Genomic DNA, 24,977 nt, shown 5'->3' with positions numbered 1-24,977 from the left:
GGTGCCGTGCATTGCTGTGCTGACACATTCTTTTCAGAAAGAGGAACTTATTCCCAGCTGCCCTGTGAAACAGACCATCCTTGTTCATGTGTGATGAACTTTAACAAAGCTAACTGATGCTTGTCGAGTGAGAAATGTAGTTTTGGCGGTTTCCTCTCAGCATCACATTGTCTAACCTAAAAAGGATGCATCTGTTCCTACAAACTTTCTCTCTTAAGCATTCCTCTCACAATCTGTGTACTGAAGTGGGCAGGAAGTTCTAGGAATGAGCAGGCCATTGTCCAAGCGAACTGATTGGTCAGGAGGTGGTGCTTTTATACTCGTCTCATATCCAAAACATAACAGAGCAGATTAGCCGTTCAGTGTAAGTTACCATGGTGATTTACCCCGGTAAGTGAGCCAGCTTTGTGGTAGGAAAACCTCAGGTTAACCCGGAAGTTACCTCGATAAGAGAAAATCCAGCTTCGTAGTACAGGTCATAGTCCTCTGAGGTATAGATTTTTCCATTTGGAACATGAGAGAAAACAACGTCCAGTAATTGTTTTACAAATCCAGGAAAAACAAACATTGATCCACATGGTGCCATAAAAAGTAGATGAGTAGCTTAAATTGACAAACAGTAGGTGACGAGTTACAGTGGCAAATAAGATGAGAGGAACGAGAGAGCATATGGAACGAGGTGATTGTGCAATGTGAAAACTGAGCCTGAGGGAGAGTAGGACTGATCTTAACCACAGCTGATGGGTTGACCTTTGTTCTTCTCTGGCACGGAAGTCTGAGTGAATACATTACCCAGCAGTTTATAAGTCACCCCCTTAAATCTCACCAGCGAGGGAGGAGGGAGAGGAGAAGGGATGAACCTGAAGAAAAGGAGGAAAAAAGGACCAGAAGAACAAACTAAGAATTTTTAAAGGAACAAAAAGAATCAGCACAGAGTTAGCTGAAGATTTTCCAGGATGAATACAACATCATTGTCCCAATAATCTTGGTGAGACTCTGCAGCTGCAGACATGTGGATGGAAACCAAAATGGAAGTGGAGGAGGCCAGTAGGAGTCATGCCAGCAGGAGTCATGCCAGCTTGAGTCGGCGTGGTCTAAAGAGTCTATTGTTGTGCACTGGAGACATGGAGCATTTGGATAAGTACATCCAAGGTAGGAAAATACTCGCTGCTGTAACATGAATATTTCTTACAGCTAACTTGGAAACTTTGAAGCATAAAATGCTAAATATTGTGACATTCAGCACAGAAACTTGCTTTTGAAACTCGTTGAATTTAACAAGTCTTCTCTTAAAGTAATTAATAATACAATTTTGGCAGCAGAAAAAGTTCCCAAAAACTTGGAAAGTGTGGAATTGCCATTATTATAAATAAATGACTCAAGACTGAGAAATGCTTACCTTGCCATTAAAATATGCAGATGTATTCATCACACAACTCCCACAGCAAACGCTGCTGCATTCTTCCTCCAACACAAAGATCTCATCAGAGCTCTTTTACAAAACCACAAATACAACTGAGAAATTTCACCACAGTTTGTTTCATTTTTCCATCTGTGAACATCTGGCTGTGGCTTTCTATGTTTTCCTCCTTTGTCCCCAGACAAGTCGTTTGTGCTGCAGCTGGCTGTGTGGGGGCTAAGAGGGGTGACCAGGGTGATTCTAGCTAACAACCCGCTGAGTGGTGCTCTCATCCTGGCTGCCCTGTACTGGGCTTCCCCATGGCAGGGCCTGCTGGGAACCCTGGGTGTACTGGTCTCTACACTAACAGCTGTCGTTATTGGACAAGACAGGTGGATGCCACAATTCTCAGCAGTTTGCAATTATTACATTTACTAGCTCATTTATTTTTTAACCACGTAATCTTAGTTCAAGCTGTGACCCCAGTCTTTCATCTACCTCATAACTGAAGTTGATTTAGATCAGTACTTAAAATTCATAAAAAATTCAGCTTCCTAACCAAATGTCTCAAAAAAAAGCCATTTATCAGAAATTCCTACTTTAGAGCTTGTTTAAAATTTACCCCACACACCATGAAATATGCTAATATGCAACCCGTGTAGTAGGGTTTCTACTAAAATGGGGCTTATGATGTTTTTAAGTTTGACTCATGCAAGAATGTTCAATATATTTAGCCTCACCCTGGAGTTTCTGCTCATTAAAAACCAATTTACATGAAGATTCATTAGACTAATGGGATGTTTTGATCATGAGAAAAAAAGCAGTTTTATGATTTATCTTATTTTTACCCTTGTAATACAGGTAGATCATGAAGCCTGTCTGAATTTTAAACAGAAACAGCTCTGGTGTGTGTGTGTGTGTGTGTGTGTGTGTGTGCAGATGTGATGTGGCAGGAGGCCTTCATGGATTTAATGGCATGTTGGTGTCTCTGTTGATGGGAGTGTTCAGCTCAGCTGGAGACTGGTACTGGTTGCTGCTGCTGCCCGTCTGTCTCGGTTCAGCTACATGGTAAGAAACACACACATACAGCTCAGGCAGGTGTCTGTCAATTCTTCAATACTAAGTAACTAAAATGCACCATATTTCAAAAATAACTAATCAGCAGCACAAAATGTTTCCTTCATGCAAAACTCAGACAATAAGACAAAGCTAATTAAAATGTGTTTTAAGGTTTTAATGGGTTCATAGAAGTGTCTTCTTGTCATCCCGCCTAAACCAGAGTGTACACCACTGCAAATGGGTTCTTTCTATGTTTGAGATAATTAGTCAATGGTATAAACATATTTTTTCTAAAATGACAGCAAGATAATTCAACGTATGAAAATATTCCATAAGTGAACATTATTATATGTAAGTTACATACACTCATGTTATTAGAGACACCTGTTCAGTTGCTTGTTAATTATCAGCCAATCACATTTAAGTGATTTTGAACATGCCATGTTTTTGCTTCCAGACAAGCTGGTTTGAGTATTTCAGAAACTGCTGATCTAGTGGATTTTTCACATATAACCATTGCTAGGATTCACAGAGAATGTTCCAAAAAAGACAAGATGTCCAGTTTTGTCTGGACAAAAATGTCCTGCAGTTGTCAGAGGAATTTTTTTTTTTAACTCCTTTTAAAGTTGTTTTTTTTTTTTAATGCTCTTGTTGTTTCCTACACCCCACTGTAATGCTTTTAATCTTTTATGTAAAGCACTTTGAATTGTCCTGTTCATGAAATGTGTGATACACATAAACTTGCCATGCCTTGTGTAGACTGGTTGGAGATGATAGAAAAGCAACATAAGCACCAGTTATAATCGAGGTCTGCAGAACAGCATCTCTGAACACAGTCTCTGCTAGTTTATAACCACGATGCACCATCTTGTGATGGCTACTTCCAGCAGGATAACCATGTCACAAAGCTTAAATCATTTCTTGAACATGACAATGAGTTGACTGTACTCCAGTGGTCTCCACAATCACCAGATCTCAATCCAATAGAGCAGCTTTAGGATGTAGTGGAACGGGAGATTCTCATCATGGATGTACAGCTGACAAGTCTGCAGCAAAATGTTATTTCTTGTTGTCAGGACCCTGAAAACACTGACTCAAAAGACTTATTTTGTTGATGCTGGACTAATGTGTAGGTAGGTCAAAGAAACTGAGGGGCTGAGATAGCCAGGCTGGGTTTCTATTGTATGTGTGAGTTAGTTACCCTCATGAGAAGTTGGCAGAGCAAAGTGGCTTGAAAACAGGTGAGTGATTATTGACTTCAAGTGAAAGTAAGAACCGCTTCTCATCCAGGATCTAGGCTGTCAACTCCAGTCACACAAGAACAGACCCAGTTCTAAGAGCAAGAGGCAATCAGTCAGTCACATGTGAGTTGCATCAATAATCAGCTACTCCAGGAGTCACTTCTATGGAAACCAGGAACAGGAGAAAATCCAAGAGGGAAAAAAAAGAAAACCCAAATACCCAGCCAGCAACTGTGTGATGCTGTCATATTAGTATAGACCACCATCTGCAGAAGGTTTCCAGCACCTTGTTGAATCTATGCCACCAAGAATGAAAGCAGCCCTGAAGGCCAAACAGGGTTCAGCCTGGTAGCAGCAAAGTGGACCTAATAAGGTGATCGATTTAATAAAAATGATTAACATCTACTTTTCTTCATTTTCTTTTCTCTAGTGTGTTCTTGTTCAGTGGTATCTCCACATTATTAGACCGCTGGGACTTACCTGCTGCAGTATTTCCCTTCAACATCATTATCATCCTCTACCTCCTCTGTACCGGCCCAAACAACCCCTACTTTCCACATCACCCAGCTACACCACCAGGAACACTGGAATCAAATATCACAGATCTCATTGCAGTGGAGGTAAGAAGTTTGCCAACATGAAGCAATATAACAGGGCCAGAATGTCTTTGTATGTGTTTAGTCAGCTTAAAATAACATTTTATTTATTGATTGATTTTGTATAGCTGGTGTCTGGATACCAGTAAAACCTCAGCAGTCTGATATTTGCTTTCCTGGCAGAAATATAATCTAATATCCCAAAGACTCTAAAGTCGAGTAACTCAGTGAGCCAGGCGCTATACTTGCATACAGTGTAGTGCAAAATATAAACTATATTTTGACAATGTTCAACAGCATTGTTTTAAACCTAACCAACATTTGCAGGCTGAAGTAAACCTTGGCTAAAAACAAAAATGGATGTTCAGAAGATATTTGGCCACTAGAGCATAAACTTGGCTTTTTTTTCCTTGAAAGTCATGTGTAACTCCACACTCAGCCCCATCTTACCTTGAAATGCTTGTTAAATCTGACAACAGTAGTTAATAATTCCTAGACCTAAAGTATTAAATGCATACGTGGTCATATGTATCTGGGTCAGTTGTGGTAAAGTCTATATTAAACACAGTAGATGTGTAGATAACTGTGCCTCTACTGCAAAATCTCGGCTTAAAACATGCATCTACTCCTTGTTGTAATTGGCTGTTATGTTATTTTTTATGAATGAGGATTGATCTAGGTGTATGTAGACAGCAAGCTCAGTTTCCACGGCTACTAATATTTGGGTTTTACAAAGTCAGCCACAGTGGCAGTGAGTAGATCCTTGTGTACTGGTGAAAATAATGAAATTTCTCTTACAGGCCTTGTACTGAATGGATGTGGAAATCATGAATTGTCTTTAAAAATCACCAGACATTTCTAGGAGAGGTTGGATATGTAAGCTTCTGTCAGCTGAAAAGGTTGGGGCTGGATGCTGTTTGACCTTTAAGTCAAACAGAGAATATCTTGCAGGGACAGAGAGCCTGACCATGAAAATAAGATGGAAATGAAGATGGAATGGCGTCATGTTCCCTTTTGATCTTGCCTCAGTATGTTGTGTTGTATTCTTGTCGAGTCTGCCGCAGAATTTCAAACCCCAGAGCTGTCTGAGTATCATCTGTGAGAGAAAAGTTTTTTAACTTAATTTCTGCAAGTGCCTGAGTGGAGGCATGCACTAAATCTGAAGCATTATAATTGACTGTCTCAGACCCACTGATTAATAATACCATACAACAACCAGCCCACCCATACTTTTATGTTCTTTTTGCCAACTCAGTTGCTATTTTATTAGACCCATTATGTGAGATCAAAACAAACTTCCCGGAAATGAATGATCCTTTTAATGAAGTGGTGAGCTGTCTGACTGAACTGATGCATCTACAATAATTTCCCACATATGTGATGGGACCACATACTGGAAGAATATTTTGGGAAAATTTTATTACTTTGCTATTAATGTTTATGGAGGCCTTCACACACAGATCAAGGCCCACCACACCACCTCTGCTCGCTTTTTTGAAATGCAGCACCATCTGTAGACAGTTTAATGGGACTGAGAATCCAGGCCGGCTTCATCTGAGAAACCTCATATTCTCATCCTAGAAAAGCCAGTGGAGTGATTTATGATGAAATATGTTGGAAAGGTCATATAAATTGAAATTTCATAAAGCAGTTATTTGTCAGTCCACATAACTTACCTCTGTCTTGCCATATATATATATATATATATAATATATATATATATATATATATATATATTGATATGTTACTTTTTAATCCGAGGCTGCTCATTAGCAGTGTCAAATGGAAATATTTGAGGCAATTAAAAACAACTAAATCTGACTTGAGGACAGAATTATCCTAGGTGTGGCTGCAGGTTGACTATCAACCTCCTGAAGCCAACATGTCACTGATAAGAATTCAATATGCGGATCACGCTGGTCTGACTCACCAGTTACTAAGCAACAGCCATTGGTGGAGCTCTTGTTTGAAAATTGTATTCAGCACAAACCGTTTAAATTATGAGTTCTTGGTGAATATTTCACCCGGTGCAGCTTAGTGTGTAAGATAATTTCTGTGGATAGAAAGATCCTGAACTTGTGTCCAGATGACTAGAACAGTCCTGGTGCTCAGTGTACCTTGCAAAGAATATAAAAAATGTTTCCTTTAGTGTGTGTATCTATAGTAAACTTACAATGAACTGCTTCTACTGAGACATCAATTCTTGATGGAACAGTTTATGAGATCCCAATAAGGGATTATTTATCTTCCTCAAGCATGAAATTTGGTTATTATGCTAATTATATGGACAACAAAACCTCAAATACATGAAGTAGATATTTGTGGCATAACAGAGCACTACAATGCATTGTCTAATGATGTCTAATACAATAAAATTATTTAAAGATGTGCCAATGTTTGTCTTGAGAGTGGGTGCAATAATTGATATGTAATGTGCCGCTATGTGGTAGAGGGTACTCATGACAAGCTGACTGATCTATATGCCAATTCTGCAGTTGGCCTTGTAAGAAAGGGAAATATGACTTCCAATTGTTTTTGCCTTGAACAGCAACTGTACTGACCAGCCCCTCTTTTGTAATTTACATATTTCTTCTACGTTAAATGTAGGGTATGAATTCGTAAACTTACTGTGCTTTGACAGTCTAAAACCGATCTAGCAAAGTTGAACAGCCTCCATGTCTGAAAAGTGAAGTCAGCTTTGTAGTTAATTAAACCTGCATTCTTTCTAATGGTCAACAGAGGGTGAGACTTGCAAAAAGAAGCATAAATGTATGTGTGTGTGTATGTATATAATATGGTTATTTTACATTTTATTTGCTCCTGCAGTTAAACATTTTACACATATTATTTTGCTAGTAAAAAGCTGCTAACATATGGGCATTTATGTCTTTTTCTCAATCAGCTTTTTCCTCTCAGTCTGATATAATCCATTAATTTCCACAGAGAATTAATTGAATTTTTACTCTTTTATAACTGAGTATTTAATCCCTGTTTTCAGTCTATTTTTAGGAGTTTAAACCAGAACTAAATGACAGCGTGATACATGTGTGCTAGAGAAAAAGCAAGAAAAGAAGAAAATTCTTAATGAAAATCATCAGATTTTTCAAAAAGGGGAAACAGAAATAAACATTTAAAAATACCATTATGCAGCTGTTGTTTCTGCCAAAGAAAATCGTTGCTTCATTATTTCCTAATTCAGATTATAATGCAAGGCAGCGATATTTAAGTTAAGTCATGGTATGAACTAGACTGAAATGGTAAATTTGTGTCTTACTGCCTTGAGTGTATTTCTCTACAGGATTATCTACAAACTCCCTGTGACGTTGTATTAGACACACTGACTAAACCCTCTCATCTCTATAGGTGTCCTGAATATCAGGCCTTGATTTACACACGGTCTTATTAACAAGCATCACACCCTGTGGCACAGAGTGTTCCCTGCAGTAAATTACTTTCCACAAGTTTTAACTCCAACTTCTTAGATTTTGGTTTCTGTCTTCATATAAATATCAGTCTCTGTCTTTCCCTGTTTAACATTCAGCTCACTCCATTTCATTTCTGTTTCCGAGAATTAGTCTGACTCTTTCTTTATAAATGCGGCCCCTTTCAGTACTTAAGGTTCCTTTTGGTCTTTTAAGCATAGGATCTGAGACATTTGGATCTTTTTTCTCATCTTTGCACCTTGTTTTACATCGGTCTCTCTTCCTCTTATCTGTTATTAGGGCAGTCACTATATCAGACTTTTACTGTGTTATTATTGTTGCCCCAAAAATGCCAAAATAACAACACTATTCAGATATTTATAGAATTCTTCTTTCTTTTGTTAATTTCATCTTTAGCTAACCCCCTCACAATTCCTCCCCTTAGGTTTTTAAGACGTAAAGAGGCCATTTTGTCTGTGCGATAAAGGTGGTGTTTGCTTAGTTAAGGGATTCAAAATAATCACATACCTGGGGAAACAACTCAATATCTATATTAGTATTTTCTACCTTTTTCAACTATATTTGTCTATTTTTTCATATAGTTAACAACTAACAATTATCACAATCCAGCATTAAAATACCACTTCGTCATCCACATTTACCATCCTTCCCCTCCTCCTGCAAATGTCCTGGAAAATGCATTATTTTTACCACAGCTCCCTTTTTCAGTTTGTTTGCATAATCCTGATTTTCCTAGTGAAGTGCTATAGATTAAAACATTTTATGACAGTGTTTAAGGAGGATTTATGCTTAAATGCTAGCATAAACAGCATAAACATGGAAATATTTGCCTTTTGAAGCAAATATTTTAAAGGAATTCCTTGAGTTTGAGAGACCTTGTATGTATTATTATTATTATTATTTTAAAGTTTGTATATTTTAACTTTTGTCATTGTTATTTTGTTATCAAATCATCAAAATGTGTATTTAATCCACAAAGACTTAGAATAGTAATTGATAGTGGATTTATACTTAATGTAAGGCTGTTCAGTTTCTTCTCTTTTTAAGAGACAGTAATAGCAAAAAAAAAAAAAAAAAAACAAGCCTTGGTAATAAAATATGCATCCATCTGGACCACCTTTTAACAGACCCAGTGGGAGCATCTGCTGTTTTGTCTGTCTACCACCTATCAGCGGGAGTTTGATCATACTGACTGTGTTTTCCATTTTTTTGAGTAAACTTTAAGAGGAGAAGAAGAGTTTTGTGTAACATATGAGGTCTTAATGTTTTGTCTGGGACCGTTTTAAATGAGAAGAGGGAAAAAAAAATCTTTTACAAAAGCAAACAAACAAAAAGGATTTCTCTTTAAAATATTCACATTCATCTCTCTCTTCCAGTTCATCCCTCTTTACTTTTCTTTTCACCTAATTTTCTTTCCAGTTGCTTTCATTTTAATCCAGCTATCTCTGTTTCCTCCTCCCATCTCTCCTCACCTCATCTCTCCTCTGCTTCTCTCCAGAGATGGGATGACGTCTGTCCTATTTATATTTAATGTCTTTAGCTTCAGTCACTCTGCTGAGGAACGCTGCACTACCATGACAGCGTGTTTAATCCTTTACACACTCAGAGGCACATTCAGAAGGAGCTGCGAGGCAGCGGTGTAATTAAAGACCCTTTATAACTTGTAAATATCAGAAACAGGCAGGTGCACCCATCACGTTGCTATGGAAACATTTCACTTTTGACTTTCGGGAATGCAACATTTCTGTGTGTACTTAAGAAAGATTTTTTTTGTTGTTGTTTTGTTAGATAGCTGGTACCACTGCTTATATTAAACACATTTTGCCTTTGCAATATGTTTTTGTGAGTCCTCTTTTTCTTCTAATTTAATATTTGTATATTAACATGTTTAATAATTAATGTTAACATACTTCAATGAATAAACATTTTCCAAAAACCTTCCCAAATTCCTTTCTTTTTCCCAGGTGATGCGTGGCATCCCTCTTGGTGTTGGTCAGATCTTTGCTTGTGAAGTCCTTGGGCCTTCGCTTCTCATCCTTGGAGCTGTTTGTCTTTACTCCCCACTACTGGCTGTCCACGCTCTACTGGGATCAGCAGTCGGTACATTAGCAGGTTAGTCTCATACTGTGCCCTGGAGTGGAAGGATTGCATTTATCGTTTCGCTTGCATGTATTATAGGATGTTGTTAAATTACAGGGAGTAATGCAAAATTTGTATGACAAAAATTTAACACAGGTGCCTTAACTCAGGCAAAGTTTGGCGTTGTATAAATCGCTTTCTTATTTCGTGTCTTTATTATATGCAGTCTTAGGTAAAGGTCACACATAACAGACAATGGGAACCACTAATGAGTTTGTGTAATTGTTGTGTAACTAAATCCCACATGGCTTTGATAAGTCCGAGAGAGCATTTATATTAAATTGCTATGCCTCCTTGAACACTTGTGCCTTCAAGGAAGAACAGAAGAAGCAAAAATATTGTTTTAATTGCACTTTGGGAAGGTGGGAAGCGTTCATTTTTAGGATTAACACAAGCTCTAAACAATGACTTTTTTGCAGGAGATTTAGCTCTAGTAATGTCTGGAAAATGCATTTAACTGCATTTCATTTCAAAACAGTATTAAAAGAAATAGAAAATATCCCTCATCCAAATAGAACAGACCTAAAGTAAAAGTGACATTTTAAGTATGTCAGTATGTTAGTTAATTAAAAGTCTACAACACATTACAGTACTTTTAACTTACTGAATGTTTTTGTTCGCAGTCTTCATTAATAGGCATGAATATCTGACATTAAACAGAGTGGGAATAGCCAGTGTACGCTTTACACATTTCATTTTCAGTTATGGAGCGAAGTGAACATGTCCTGCTCTGACTGCAGCTGTGAGTGCTTTTAGATGGGGGAGAGGCCTGAGCCAGAACCACCGCTCATTGAGAAGAAGTCAACATGCTTTCATGTCAGTTTTCAAAAGTCTCCAACAACACCAGAAAAAGTCTCTAGGTTTGTCGCTAGTTGGTTCTTTAGTGTCACTAGATGAGTCTTGAACTAGCTAATTATAGCGCCTAAGTAGTTAAATTGGCAACACACTCTGGTGTGTTTGAGGCTGTAATCTGTGTACTGGGAGTGGTGCACGAACAAAGGTTCCGTGTTGTTTGAAATGCAAACTACGATTAAATGCGCTTTTTTCTTTTATGCGTTTTTTTTTCTAAATATTTAATCGTAATTAACACATTAAAGTCCCAACCCATATGTATGTACAGTATCTCAGAAGTGAGTACACCTCGCATTTTTGCAAATATTTCATTTTATCTTTTCATGTGAAAACACTTATAGAAATGAAACTTTACACTGCACCAAACTACAAAAGCTAAACTTTGATATTCTGTATGTCAAAGTTTAATTTCTATAGTGTTGTCCCATGAAAAGATATAATGAAATATTAGCAAAATGTGAAGGGTGTACTCACTTCTGTGAGATACTGTATGTATGTATGTATGTATGTATATATATATATATGTATGTGTGTATGTATGTGTACACACACATCCCTAGTTATTTATACTTCTTTTTGCAAGTCTTGGCCTCTGTTGACTATTACAAAGAATGCAGGTTTAATGAACAACAACACTGACTTCACTTTTCATACATGGAGGCTGTTAAACTTTGCTACATTGGTTTTGGCCAATAAAAGTTAGTTGCAGCATCCTGGAAGAAAAAGTTGTGAAGTGTGTTTTCTAAGCCTCAGGATGCTGCTTTGCAACCACACTCCTGTTTTAATTTCATGCTTCTGGACTGTTTAACAAAGCACCTACATTAGTACAGCAGAACATCTAAACACAATTGCACCTCATATAGTTTGACTGAAAAGAGATTATTTTCCACACATAATGTAAAAGTATTAAAGCAACAGCTCAGTGCAATTTCATTTTAAAAGAAACATATTACCACTTGATAACTTTGTTCTGCAGCCATCTTTACTTTAATCATCCTATCAGTGCTTGCAGCATAGTGCAGTATGATAAACTTTTGTATCACTTGACAGAATATTTCTTCCATTCATTAGACCATCAGTTCAGGAGCTCAGATAGATTGCAGAATTAGCTCCCTGGATGACAAATGATAAATTGCAGTATGTTTAAATGAGGTTAAAGTCACCTAAGGGTTATGAAGTACTCTGGCAACATAATGTCAACACTAGACATAAATTTAAAACTGCTGTTACAGCAGAAGCAGAAACACAAAGCAAGTAGCCTGGGAAATTATATCAGTTTTCCATATTTGAATGCACAGCCTTTTACATCTGCTCCACTGTGACTCCAATCCAGAAAAGAAAGAATGACAAATGAGCAAGTCTGGCCTTGCTTCCATCTTTTACATCTTCAACACAATGTCCTAAAATACTTTTAGGGGGCTATGAGTCACACTGTAAAAAAAACACAAGAGTGGGAGAGAGCTTGTAGACAAACCCATGGACACAGTGCTGCAAACAGTGTCAGGTACACACACAGGCACACACAATGCTGCTAAAGGAACAACATTGTGTTAAATTAATGAGATGTGACTCTAATGAAACTGCGTAGGAATAAGAACAAAGAGGAAACAGCCTGCTAAAGAGAGAGAGAGCAAAATGCTGCAATCGGTGTTGTCTGTTTCTTTCTTCTTTCTTTCACACTTTGTAGTTATTTTCTTTCTCCAAATTTTCTTTGAGTTTCCATTTAGTCAGTTAAAATCTAAAACGAATTATGCAATAAATACAAATCCTTCAATCAAAACAACCATATAGGTCACATGCTTTTACCCATTAAAACAACCCATAACAGAGATCCTGTAAGAATACCTACAAGTAGCAGAAGGAAACTGACTCATATGAGCATTTTCACATCAAAGCAAACGTCAGTCCCAAGTGTTTCCTTCAAGAAGCCTCAAATTCCTAATAAAGTATGAAGAATGGGGAAAGGATTGTGCAATTGTGTTCAGTGCTTTCAGTTATTTGCATGGTCATGTCACATGTTCAGGTCCATCATTTGACAACATTTTTTATGCTCCTGACTGAAGTTCAGTTACCAACATGATAGAAATTAAAACGAATTGGCAGGAATTTGCGATGTTGCGTTTGCAACTATTAACGCGAACTCAGCCAATCCTCATAAATCCTGCACGTCTATTGGCCAAATTTGCAATAATAGTTGCAATTGCAATATGGCAAATTCAGCCAATCCATGTAAATTCTGCACGTCTTGCAATTTTATCAAATCACCGCAACTTTAAAGCAACTTTGACCAGTTGCAACTCTCCTTTTCATTACGTGGTCCATGATGTTGTTACGTTCACTTCCTGTTTCAACTAACTTGTGTTAGAGTGAAATATGTTACATTTGCCAACAAAAATCACCAACAAGGACCACTCTCTAGTTTCCCCGTGCTCTACATGGTGTGGCAGTAAATTATTTTCTTGCAGTATTGTGGTTGAACTCAAACGAAAGTTGTCAAAACATTTTCCACTCCAAAACACCAACGAAGAGTCTCAGAAATGTGCGAACCAACGAAACAAATCACTTTGACAGAATCAGATTTGTTGCAAGTGCTGAAAGGATCAAGGTGAGTTTGAGTTCATACACAGTTCGATGTCACGCTGGACCAATAACAGAAAAGAAAACTTGTCTGTGTCCACGACTATGTGTTTGTGATTAAGAATTGAAGTGGGTAATTATTAAAATGTTTAACTGAGATGCATAAACATGGCATGAAAGCCATGGGACAGACCAGAGAAAAGAAAAGGAAGGGAAAAGGGTAATCTAATTAAAGTAAAACTGTTTATTGTAAAATGTGCCTTTCTGTGGATGAGGGTCCTTAAAGGTCCCATATTATGCAAAATTCACTTTTTAATGGTTTTGGAACAGTCATACTGGTCCCCCCGCATGTGTAGGAGACCCGTAAGTGTGAAACTCTTTCAGGCGCTCTCTCTCCCCCCTGCTCCACCTCTAGGGAAGTAAGCGCTGAAATGAGCTTGTTTGAAAGCGTGTACGTTATGACGTCATAAGGGACAATAACCACTCCCCACAGAGCGATGGACCCGTCTACCAGCTCTCAAAGCCAGCCCTCTAAAAATCACCTAGCGCCCAGTGTTTTTCCCTCTTCGGCAACCCTCGTTAGCGGACATGGCTAAGCGACAGAAGCACTGTTCTGTTTGTGGCTGCATAAATGAACACGAAAACGTTTTTTTACTTCCATCCACTGAACCCACGAGGACTGAGTGGATTAATTTTATTTTTGGAGGAAATGTACCCGGAAAACTTCCAAAGGTTTTGCATGTCTGTGGCCAGCATTTCAAAGAGGACTGTTTCCACAACATGGGTGCATGGAAAGCAGGCTTCGCCAACCGTTTGAAGCTGAAGCCAGGTTCAATACCAACTGTCCGTGACACAGCTGGAGAGGTAAGAGCTGGCAGTTATTTTATCGTTTCGGCCTTATTAGTCTGAATGGGTTCCGGTGTTCCGGCGTTTGTTTATCCTTCACTACGCTGTAATCAGCGTGTAGTAACCGCTAAGGCCTAACCTGTCAATCACCTCATGACGGGCGATGCGATGGGCGGAGCCAACAGCTGAGCTGCTCCACCAGGGTTCCGCCCACCATAAACGGCACATTTCTGAAGCTGCTAAAAAGAGGGAGGTGAAGAGAAGCCGCTGCACTCAAACTGAGGGTCGATTTGTCCATACCATGGCGGAAATATTTCATTTAGATATTAATGAATGGTCTCAGATTGGGAATAAAGTGTATAATATGGGACCTTTAAGTTTGATGCCACTATTCGGTTTTAAGTTTAGATATAAATTTGAAATTTTCTTTTATAATTACTTTATTTGTTACAGAGTCTGAAAAGAACAAGTTTTGTCTTTTTTGTACTCCAAACTTGGAAGCTGTTGTCATTTCTTGCTCTGTTTAAACAATAAACTACGACTTTAAGAATGTTCTGCTGGATGGTGCAGTATTCTTCCAGTGCATGTTTTTCAATAAAAATGTTGGGACATTGTAATTTATAATGTTAAATTATTAAAACAGTTTTCAGATGCTTTAAAAAAAAAACACACAAATATAAAAGCACAATTAAAACCACAAATTTGTCTGCGACAATCACAAAAGGCGCTGTCAAATTCTGGAGGGACTGAGTTGGTTAGGGTTTCATCGATCAGAAAAAAATACACACTTTCTTTTACACCACAGCAGTAACTTTCATAGATGCCATTTAGCTGGTTAATGTGGTTTTGTGTAGAAAGAGGTTACTGGTGAAATGTTGTCACTACTTATTTGGTTTTAGGTAATTAATGTCACTTAGGGGTAGAAAACAAAACTGATCCAATTGCATTCTTTTTAACACATTACTCTAATCAACACCATTTTCACAATTTACATGCAATTACTCTCACAACCATATATTTGAAAAGGACGTGTTAGGTTTAGACATTACAAAGGATATGGTCGGGATGAGAAAATTATACAAGTTTGGGTTTACACAGCTTAGTCATGGCTAAGGATGCTGCCCTGCCCATAACAACATTTCATGGTTTTTGGCCATAAACTGAGACATGCTTAAATCTCTTCCGAATTTCATGAAATTGAGGTTGGTAGTTTTTGTGTAACTTTGTAAAAGAAGAAATAGCTTGATTGTATAGTGTTTATCTGCTATAATTTCCAGCACAATCATGTTCATGTATTTACCTATCAGTGAAAAATATTCTCAGTGCCTCATAATGCCTTATTATTTAAAATAAATAAATAAATAAATAAAGGAAGAATAAAAGAGAGATGATGTCATGGGTCATAGTGAGAAACTGGGACCAGCAGAGTGAGGCCATATTTAGAGCTGTCACTCAAAGCACAGCTGTGCATACTATTCCCATGAGGGGTTTCCAGAGGAGAAGATCAGGGGCTTTATGTAGGCCAAAGCCTCTCCACCTCCTGCTGCATTAATTTTGTTGAAAAATAAATAAGAAATTCAGCATGGTGGGATCAGAACCACAAGAAGTGAGCAATTGCGACACTATGAAAAGTCATTGGAGGTTTGTTTAAGTCAGTTAAGTACATTTGTATTCATGACATAAAAGCACACAAGGGTAGTTTCCAGTAAGAATCTTACATCTGCGTGTTCTGGTTAAACATGCAGCCAGAAGAAACCAGAATGAGCTGTTTAAATGTGGATGTTTGTTTCTGTTCTGCCATCTGCAAACTAGAGGGCATGATAAGGTTGAACACCCACTTTTGTCATTTTCCTTCAGCTCATGTAAGGGCTTATTTTCAGACTTGGTCTTGGGTCAGACCTCTGGTAGTTGTATAAAAAGCCCAGGAACAGTCAGAGGCATTAAGCATTCATCCTAAATGACTAAACTGATTAAACTGAACTATTATGAATGTTAGTCACTCTTGCAGCATTTGGCTCTCACTCGTTAGGATGGATTTACATAAATTTGGTTAATGTAATTCCTATCAGCCTCCACTGCATTTTGTAATCAAAACTAATCAGCAGAAGTTATTTAAAAAATTATGTTTATTTTGAATATTTTATGAATGTTGTTTTAGGTTAACATTAACTAGATTAAAAATGTTAATGATTAACTCAAAGCGTCACTGTGGTCAAGCAGCCAACAGGGTCACCAGGCCTGCTGTAGACAAGTCTGGCTAATTTAAAACAATATCCTCACTGTACAGGAAATTATAGAGAAATGTAATTCTTTGATGTCTTACCCTACTGTTTGTACAGCAGAGCATTTATTTTTTTATATATAATTATATATATATATATAAAGTTAAGAGCAGCAATTACCTGAGCCATTTCCACGTCTTTGTAGCTTTGTAACAAAGTAGTTTATATCATTTTTGCTTGTCATTACGCAAAGAAGAATGTTTTCATGGAGTCTTGTGTTTTTTCTCGGTAAGTAAGGGCGGGCCGAAAGGGGTAGCACAGGCTCCCCAGGCCACCCCTAAATTTGGAGTAAATAAAGCATATAATCTGCTATAAGATATTCTACATAAACACTAACATGTTTTTGATGATAATGCAGCATTCATACAGCATCATTTCACCAACTGCCTATGTGGGTGATATTTGTCGAACTGAACAGTTTACTTTTTTGATAAAATTTACATAAAATACATATTACTACCAGATGTGATGACCACACAAAGTTAACTGACCAACAATGTTCAAGAAACACTGATATAACTTGTGATTTGGCTCATAGTGAACTTGTTATCAGGCTGCAGCAGTGCAGGATCATTAAAGTAAAAAAGAAAAAGGTCCCTGCTTTGCTTTTACAAAATTAACCACTTAAGTTGTAATAATTTTTTTTTTTTCCTGAAATTACTTTTTTTTAAAGGTCCTATTTTACATGTGTCCATATTTCTTCTGGTCTGTGCACCTGCCTGCCTGCCTAAGGACATTAAAGGGTTAAGTAGAACGGATTTAACATGCAAGTTGAAATATTGTGCTTGAAGAACTGATAGCGTATGAGCATTTTTCAAGAGGGAATTTAAAGCAACTGAAAATGAAGGGAGTTGTTGGACAGAGCTAGGTGAAAATGCAAACTCATTATGTGTGCAAAAGTAGCTGAGTAATGCACCAACACTGGTTTTCAAAATGAACAAAATATGTATGATTCCTTTCAGGTGTTCATTCCAGAGGGTTTGACTTTCCTTCATTCAATGTAGCTAGTTGCTGTAAAACATTTCATATGGTTCAAGCACTCTTGACTCATTCTATTAAAATAAATAAAGATTTGAACATCCTTTGGGGGCCTTCCACCAGCATTGTCATTAGTCTTTAAGAGCACTTTTATGTGCACAGAGGACAAATAGAAAAAGGGAGTGCAATGAAGGCAACAAGAAAGGCAAGGGCTAGAAGTATTGCTCATGAAGAGCAAAATGTTAAGAAAGCAGTCATGGAGAAGAAGAAAATCTTGTGTAGACTGAGAAAGAGGCTGCAGAGTAAGATGATTTCAGTGGAAGGGAAACGGATGGCAGAGTCGTCCAGCCAACACACAGCGTGAGGAGGCAGCACAGGGGTGTGGTCAGTCTGCTCCAGGAACAGACTGCTAAACTGCAGCTTTGCCTGCCTGGTAAGAAGAAAATCCATCCTATTACTGCCTGAGGTTTATTTGTCCACTGAAGAGCCTGAACCACTCAGAAAAATCATGCAATTATCAAACAGGAAGGATGCGGTGCAGACTGCTGTATGTATTTACCTTTTAATTTTGCCGCATGCATGGTGAGGCATTTTTAAAGTACTTTTTTTTTAAAATGCTTTTTTATAAAGGGTTGCCAAATGGAAAATCTCAAAAAACCACACAAAAGCCCATCCATAGCAGCTAAGAATGCATGTGTGTAAAATATAGCAAGAGTTTAAGGAGACTTAAAGCATTGTTCATCTGCACAGCAATATTAATTGATTAATTATGCCATTGTTACGCAGGAAGTCAAAAATTTCTACCACTGAGCCTGCAAATTGTGAAAATGGTCTAAATTTTTCATGAACCAGGGAAGCCGTTTTCACCATAACAAGTTAGCAAATTAAACGCTGAACTATGACACCAAATGGATAGACTAATACTAAATTTTTCACATTTTTTTATGACTTCAGCATTTGACTGACATTTTTTAAATGTTTTAAGAAAATTCACATTTATTCTTAACAGCACTGTGATGGAGCTCCATGAAAATTGAAACTGACATACATGCCCCTTAGGATGTAATGGTGCCATGATAATTAGTCTGCAACTTACATCAGGTCCGAATTTTAATTTGTCCTCTTGTTTGATTAATGACTGAATACCTGAGAACATGCTGATTAGCCAGGAGTACAAAATGGGAAAACGTAGCGGAAAAGTCGAGATATATCATGTTGTAAATGAGCTTCTTGGACTCTGCTGCTAAACTCTGTTGCCCTACTCTCTCCAGCCACATTGTGGTTTTATCATCCCCCATCATGCTTGTGATGGGACAGCACAGTTGGTGGTAACGACCATGAGAGACAATGCCAGCTCTGCTGGCTGTGCTCAGATCTAGCTGGGTCAGCATGCCCCCTGTGCAATCTACTTTTAGTTTTAGTGAGGTGTTTATCTGGTATGAACATGAGTCAGAGATGAGGTACAGATGTATTCGACTACCTTGATTATCAATACCATACAGAGATAGGATGATTAAGTCTCAAATGGTGCAATAAAACCTTTATTTAAGTAGTTATTCAAAAAAATGTAAACATTGTTTATTAAATGTAATGAAATCTAAAAATATTTTCTTGTTGAAAAGACAAGGGTGTATGTACAATCTTAGAGGTAATGAAGAGGTTATGTGTAGTAGCTGGCCACAAAAGCTCTCGTCTGCTCTCCTCATTACACAGGAAGCATTGTATCTTAAGATTAGTGTGCTGAAAAGGCTTTAGTTACATCCTCCGAATTGGGCAGCTTTTCTCTATTTCAGTCAAAAATTTCCATATTTGGTTAAACACAGATTTAAGTATTGCACTGAGGCCTACCTTAGGAGTAGTGTGTGTCTAGCACCACCACATGGACAAGCTTAGTTCTGCTGATCTGGGTCTGTGTGTTGTCACGGTTGTGTATTTCCGCTTTTTCAAACATCCAAATCTGTCTGCAGCTGTGACTCACTGGTTTTTGTAATCCAAATTTTTTTTCCCCCTCCCTTCACTTTGTATGTGCCAGGTTTGTCCATGGCAGTGCGTCATGAGTCTCTGTACTCCGGTCTGTCTGGATTTAATGGAGCTCTGGGCTGCATGTCTGTTGGAGGACTCTTCTTCACCTTCAGCTGGAGGACCCACCTATTTGCGATTGCTTGCGGTGATACAATTACACAAACACATGTAGACAGTTTTGTTTTTATTGTCCCAAAGAACACAACAACATATTAACTAAATTTATAGTAAGTAGATGACTTTGCAACTGATGCTAACCTTTCAGTGTGCCTTATGAGCATAATGTCTTTTTTATTAAAATAATATTTGCTGTAGAGGAGGTAAACATATTTTAAAAGCATAATAATTTAAATACCCTGAAAAATAAATCCAAACCGTTTAACTTCAGCCACACAAAGCCAATATAAAATAAACAGCATTTCATGCTATCATGGTTCAGTTTTAATCCTTTCTCTCAGTTCATTGTGTTGAAGGACAAATAAACATTGCAGTTTGTGTCAAATAGGCAATACTAGCTTGATATGAATGTTCAAATCCACACTCTTTGGTAAGCCTGCATCCTTTCCTTTTATTCCCCATGCAATTTGGAGCTTTCATTGTATTATAAATCTTTAGTACAAGACTTTTCAAGACTAAATATACTTGCGACTTTATTACATCTTGTTTTTTTGTTAGACTGCACCCTCAGTCCTGTTAAATTCCTTAAATGTTCTGAGCCCAAACAATCAAGACAAATGTTGGTTCCTAAAGAGCAAACCCCGGACATTTTACATAAACAGCATCACCTGCTTGCATGAAGGGCCTCTTGTTTGTTTGAGTCCTTTGAGTCATCAAAATGTCACTTACCTCATCGCTTCTACTCTCAACCAATCATTGTTCTGCTGAATCAATCAGACAGCTGAATCACGTCATGGTTATGTGAAAAACTGCTCCATTTAATAAACAGTGTGACATCTCTGGGTAAATGCAAATGAGCTTATTCAGCCTTCTCATTGTACTGTGCAGGGAAGCACTTCCTTTACCCATTTCCTCTTTCCTTCATGAATCCTTTTTATCAGCCATTTCTGCTACGTTACAGCCTAATAAATAACTCTTTAAATATCTTTTCATCTCTTTTTATCTGAGCCATTTCCTTCACATCATTTTGTGTTTATTTTCTGCTCTCATGGTGATGCAGCTGGAGCATCATGAACATCAGCACTGACCAGTTTGGCAGCTAACTAATCTGTTCACATTAGGTAAATTGGCCTAATTGAGGTTTCCAGAAAGAGCAGCCAGTTGCATCTGTACAGTCAGAACATCAGCAGACAGCTGAGAATGTGTAGAGGATATTCTGTTTTCCATCTAATCATTACTCATCCTCCTGCAGCCTTCCTCTCTGCATATGCTGACATCGCCCTGGGCAACTTGATGGGAACTGTAAGTACACACTTTTCTGTAATTATCTTTTTTTAAACTAGATAAATATTTTTTGCTTTTCAAATACACAATTCAAGTTCTTTCCTTTTTCATTATTTCTTTCCATATTTATTGATTGTAAGTACAATAACAGCATTGCAATATTAAGTCCCATGTAGTTAAAGTGTAATCCTTTCTCCATCCTCTTTAGAGGGAATACATAGTTGTTGTTCGCAACCTGATTGGTTGTCTAAAGAAACATTTATCTAAAAATGAATCACATTTTCCCACACAATTACAATGTTCCTTCTTTTAAATAATTTGCATTGAGTATAGGCAGAATTTTATTGGTTTATAATGTAAGTAAATGACAATCATTCACATGAAATAGTATTTTGTGTCAGTGGATAGAAAACACAAGGTAATACACAGGAATCCAGGTTTTAGGCAGCCATAAAAGCCATGTTATAGTCATTTTTCCTTTATTATTCCAAAACTCAAATTCAAGACCTATTTCAATCATTTATTCGGTTCATATCTGGTCATTTGTTCCACATACTTCTGTGCCAGGATTTTTCAGCCCTGCCCTGCATGTTTTAGTTGTTTTAGCACACCTGATGCCGATTAACTAAGTTCCAGCAAACCTGCTAATTAGCCATTCATTTGAGTCAGGTCTGTTAAATTATGGAACCCTCTAAAAGATTTAGGAGGGTTCCCCAAGGAGCAGGGTTTAGAAACGCTGCCTCAGCTGATTTTAACTATCCCACCTCTCTATTGCATAAGCATCACACAAGCTCACAGGAAAGTTACTTCACTCATATTGGGTAACGTTCATTATGTAATGCATGTAAAGCTTGTGTGATTTGCAGCAGACTATTACACCAGTAAAGCCACAGCATCCTGTTAAAAAGCCAATTGTGTTGAAAAAAATGGTAAAACTGAAAACTGCAGAGTCATAAAACGGTTATGCTACACGGGAAAAGAAACATGTACTCGCTCAGCGTGCTTTAAGATTTATTCTCACTGCACTCTCATTTATTATTTAATATCCTCTCTTCCTGCTCAGGTGGGTCTCCCAGCATGCAGTTGGGCAGCTACTCTAACAGTCACACTTATGTTGTTGTTGACCGGCAGTTTAGCACCATACCGGATTCCTATTGGACAAGTGATGGCCCCTGAACAGAACCTGCGCTCTCGCAGCCAATGGGAAGCTGGAAACACAGAAGAAAGGGCGAGCACAGATTTGTAGTGTGAGGACACACATACCCACACACACAGGACTATCAGTACTTTTAGAAACAAGCGGGATGGACTGGACCTAGCCTTAATACATTTTCATTTTATATTATATTCTAACAAACTCTTCCCTTTTTATCACATCCTTCCAAAAAAAAAAAAAAAAAAAAAAACTTTATAAACAATTTAAGGTCTTTACTTTGTCCAGAAGGTGGCACTATTTTTTTAAAACTACATCAATTTCTATCAAGTGTGTATATTTTTGTATCCAGATTTAGCCATATTTACTATATGTTTTCCATCAAAGAAACAGACACTTTAAAGGGAAAAAAACATCTTTAATATGCATGAAAATCAATAAGTTAGTTCAATGAAATCATAGTTTTAAAATGACAGTTTTACTGTTATCATAAAAATTGATTGCATTTTACAGTGTGTATGTTTTTTTTACTTCATAATTTTCCTGCATAGACGTGCTAAGCTGCACTCCACTGGAACTCGTTGTAAACACAGATTATACATGTATCTACATGCAGGCAGACAGCAAGATGAGGAGACCGCTGATGCTTTTATGAAGTGGTGGTCAGCTGCTTATGCCTGGATTTTGAAGGCAACTTTTATTATTATTGTTATTAATTGTGATTTCATGATTGTTGTTTAAAATTTTCTTAGATGTAAAAGTTGTGGTTAAGTGTATTTTCTTTATTTTTCACAGTGCTTCATGTTGCCTGTGTAGTTTTCACATATACTCATCTTCCTGTTTTCCAACAAAAACTTGCATTTGTTTACACACATTTTTAAATTTCCACCACAGTAAAGCCAACAAATACGCCTAAACATGTTTTTCCTCTACAGATTTGGTTACAACTGTCTGCAACAAACAATAACATTTCTTCCAAAAGATTTTTCTTAACATGATCATGCATTCCTACATCGGTGCTTTGTTTTTATCAATGCAATCCCCATATCTGGGATTGTTTCTTTTCTTTTTTTACAAAGCACCTCTCACATAATTTAAATGACATTAACAAGAAGGAATGTACAAAAGTGACTTTCAGTCTGTGATTGAATGATTGTAATAGTTGAAAAAAAAGAAAATTAAAAGTATAAATATAAATACTTGCACAAACAGTAGTTGTGTCTTTTCAAGCTGCATTAAATAGAAATGAACATTCATAGTCCTACGTACTTTCAGTTGAAGTGTCAGTTGTGTGTGCTGTTGTGCTTCATTTTCCATTATTGAGTGTGTAAGTGCACATGTATGTGTCTGTATGTATCAGGGCTTAAATGGTCATGTGTTAGAGTTCAGAACAAATGACACAGCTGATGTAGTTTGTATACTTAATATACCCTCACTCACACATATACCTTATACAAAGTTCCAACATCAGTATACAGTACTACACTCTGGCAATGTGTATAATTTCTGACAACATGAAATAAGGGACAAGAGTTTGTTATAACCAACTGAACCCAGTATGAACTGGTCCAGTGATTGTGTGTATTTGCTTTTTTGTTTTGATTAGTTTAAGCATGCATACCTTTGTGTTTTGTTATAACCCTAAACCCTAAACTTTACAACGATAATGGGTGAGAAATGTCCAATAGGAAATTTTCATTAATGTTACCAAGTAACGGCACACAGCTACAAATATATTTGCTTGTGTTCACATCGATATATATGTACCCCTACTCTGTAAAAGGTCAGACAATGTTGTTCTTCATGCATGTAAACATTCATATGAACCAAGCAAGTGTAAACAGTGATGCCGCACCTGGGTCTAGTCTAATGTTGGCACAATATTTGACCAACAGAACTGGCTTAAAAACAATGATCAATATAAACAGTCTTTAAAAAAATTAATAAAAAATATGAATGGAGTAGAGCACAAGATCCCTCATAGCCTTATGAATGAAATGAAATTAAATATTTTACATATCCCAGAGGGAAATTACAAGGTTGTGTTGTTGTTATTGAGGTCAACTTCAAGAAGGAATATTTGTTGGTTTAAAAAACAGTTTGACGCAGACTATTTCATCTGTATATTAATAAAGGTTCCACCTTCTTAGCATCGACCTGAAACGGAAACCTATATTTGTTTTAGAGTGCACTGGCATCAGCGTCTTTCAGTAGTCATTTTACACCTTTTTTACATCTTCTTTTGATTCTCCTGATTTTCTGTGAAAACACAAATTTAAATATTTTTTAAGTGCTGCTAAAATAATTATCTCACAATAATTACTGGTACTTCTGCCACTTTATAACATGTTTTAGGGAGTAACCATGCCAACGGTAGGGTGTGTAACCATGCAAACCTAAAAGCTGGAGCCATATTTGAGTTTTTTTAATTTATTTACTTTTAACTGTTTGCTGTGTGCCTGCATGCAAGATGCCTATTGAGAGTTTACCTACTTTACCTGCTGCCACTGCAGGTGACCTCATCACTTAGTTGTTGCCAGGCAACAGACAGCATTTATAGCGATCCCTGGAGAATTCAACCGCTCACCTCTCTCTCAAATTTTAGTTTGTCAATACAGTTTTATATCTCTTTTGTTTAGTTATGCTTCATTAATAGTTTATACTGCAACAGTATAATTTTGTTTAGGAGAAAGCTAAAATATACTTTAACTCAATTCAACAACCCACCAGTCAGCACCAAGCTCAGAAATGTAAATGTTATTTGTCTGATCCATGCTTAGCAATGACAATACCCCATTTATCAACTCTTCTTTCGCACAGATTTATGCATATTTGCTACGTTAAAACAAATGCAAAGTGTGGAATTTATCATCTTATTCTTAAATATACAAAACATTTAATACCAACTGATTAACCATCTTTACAGGATAAAATTAAAACATCCAAGTGGAAGATCTGTTGGTTCTCCAGCTGCAGATACGTCTCCTTT

At 37.3% G+C, this 24,977-nt stretch overlaps 1 protein-coding gene across 1 annotated transcript; it reads left to right on the top strand.

The window, feature by feature from the left end:
* The first annotated feature begins 510 nt into the window (after positions 1 to 510).
* si:dkey-183c6.7 (urea transporter 1) lies at positions 511 to 23,942 on the top strand. The gene is made up of 8 exons (XM_041985031.1): positions 511 to 1,152; positions 1,602 to 1,791; positions 2,339 to 2,467; positions 4,130 to 4,319; positions 9,703 to 9,850; positions 19,445 to 19,579; positions 20,804 to 20,853; positions 21,899 to 23,942. Exons 1-8 carry the CDS (start codon positions 1,011 to 1,013, stop codon positions 22,079 to 22,081), a joined length of 1,167 nt encoding a protein of 388 aa, XP_041840965.1. The 5' UTR covers positions 511 to 1,010; the 3' UTR covers positions 22,082 to 23,942.
* Positions 23,943 to 24,977: the final 1,035 nt, after the last annotated feature.

This window comes from Melanotaenia boesemani, chromosome 5 (genome assembly GCF_017639745.1).
Source record: "Melanotaenia boesemani isolate fMelBoe1 chromosome 5, fMelBoe1.pri, whole genome shotgun sequence".
Classification (NCBI taxonomy): Eukaryota; Metazoa; Chordata; class Actinopteri; order Atheriniformes; family Melanotaeniidae; genus Melanotaenia; species Melanotaenia boesemani.
Note: the sequence above shows the minus strand (reverse complement) of the source record. Positions and strands in the feature narration are given on the sequence as shown.

Bases quoted from the DNA above. Each gene is read 5' to 3' on its own strand.
- si:dkey-183c6.7 (XM_041985031.1), top strand. From the start codon at position 1,011: ATGTGGATGGAAACCAAAATGGAAGTGGAGGAGGCCAGTAGGAGTCAT. The intron at 1,153-1,601 runs GTAGGAAAATAC...CTTTGTCCCCAG, and splicing joins TTTGGATAAGTACATCCAAG to ACAAGTCGTTTGTGCTGCAG. The intron at 9,851-19,444 runs GTTAGTCTCATA...TGTATGTGCCAG, and splicing joins AGCAGTCGGTACATTAGCAG to GTTTGTCCATGGCAGTGCGT.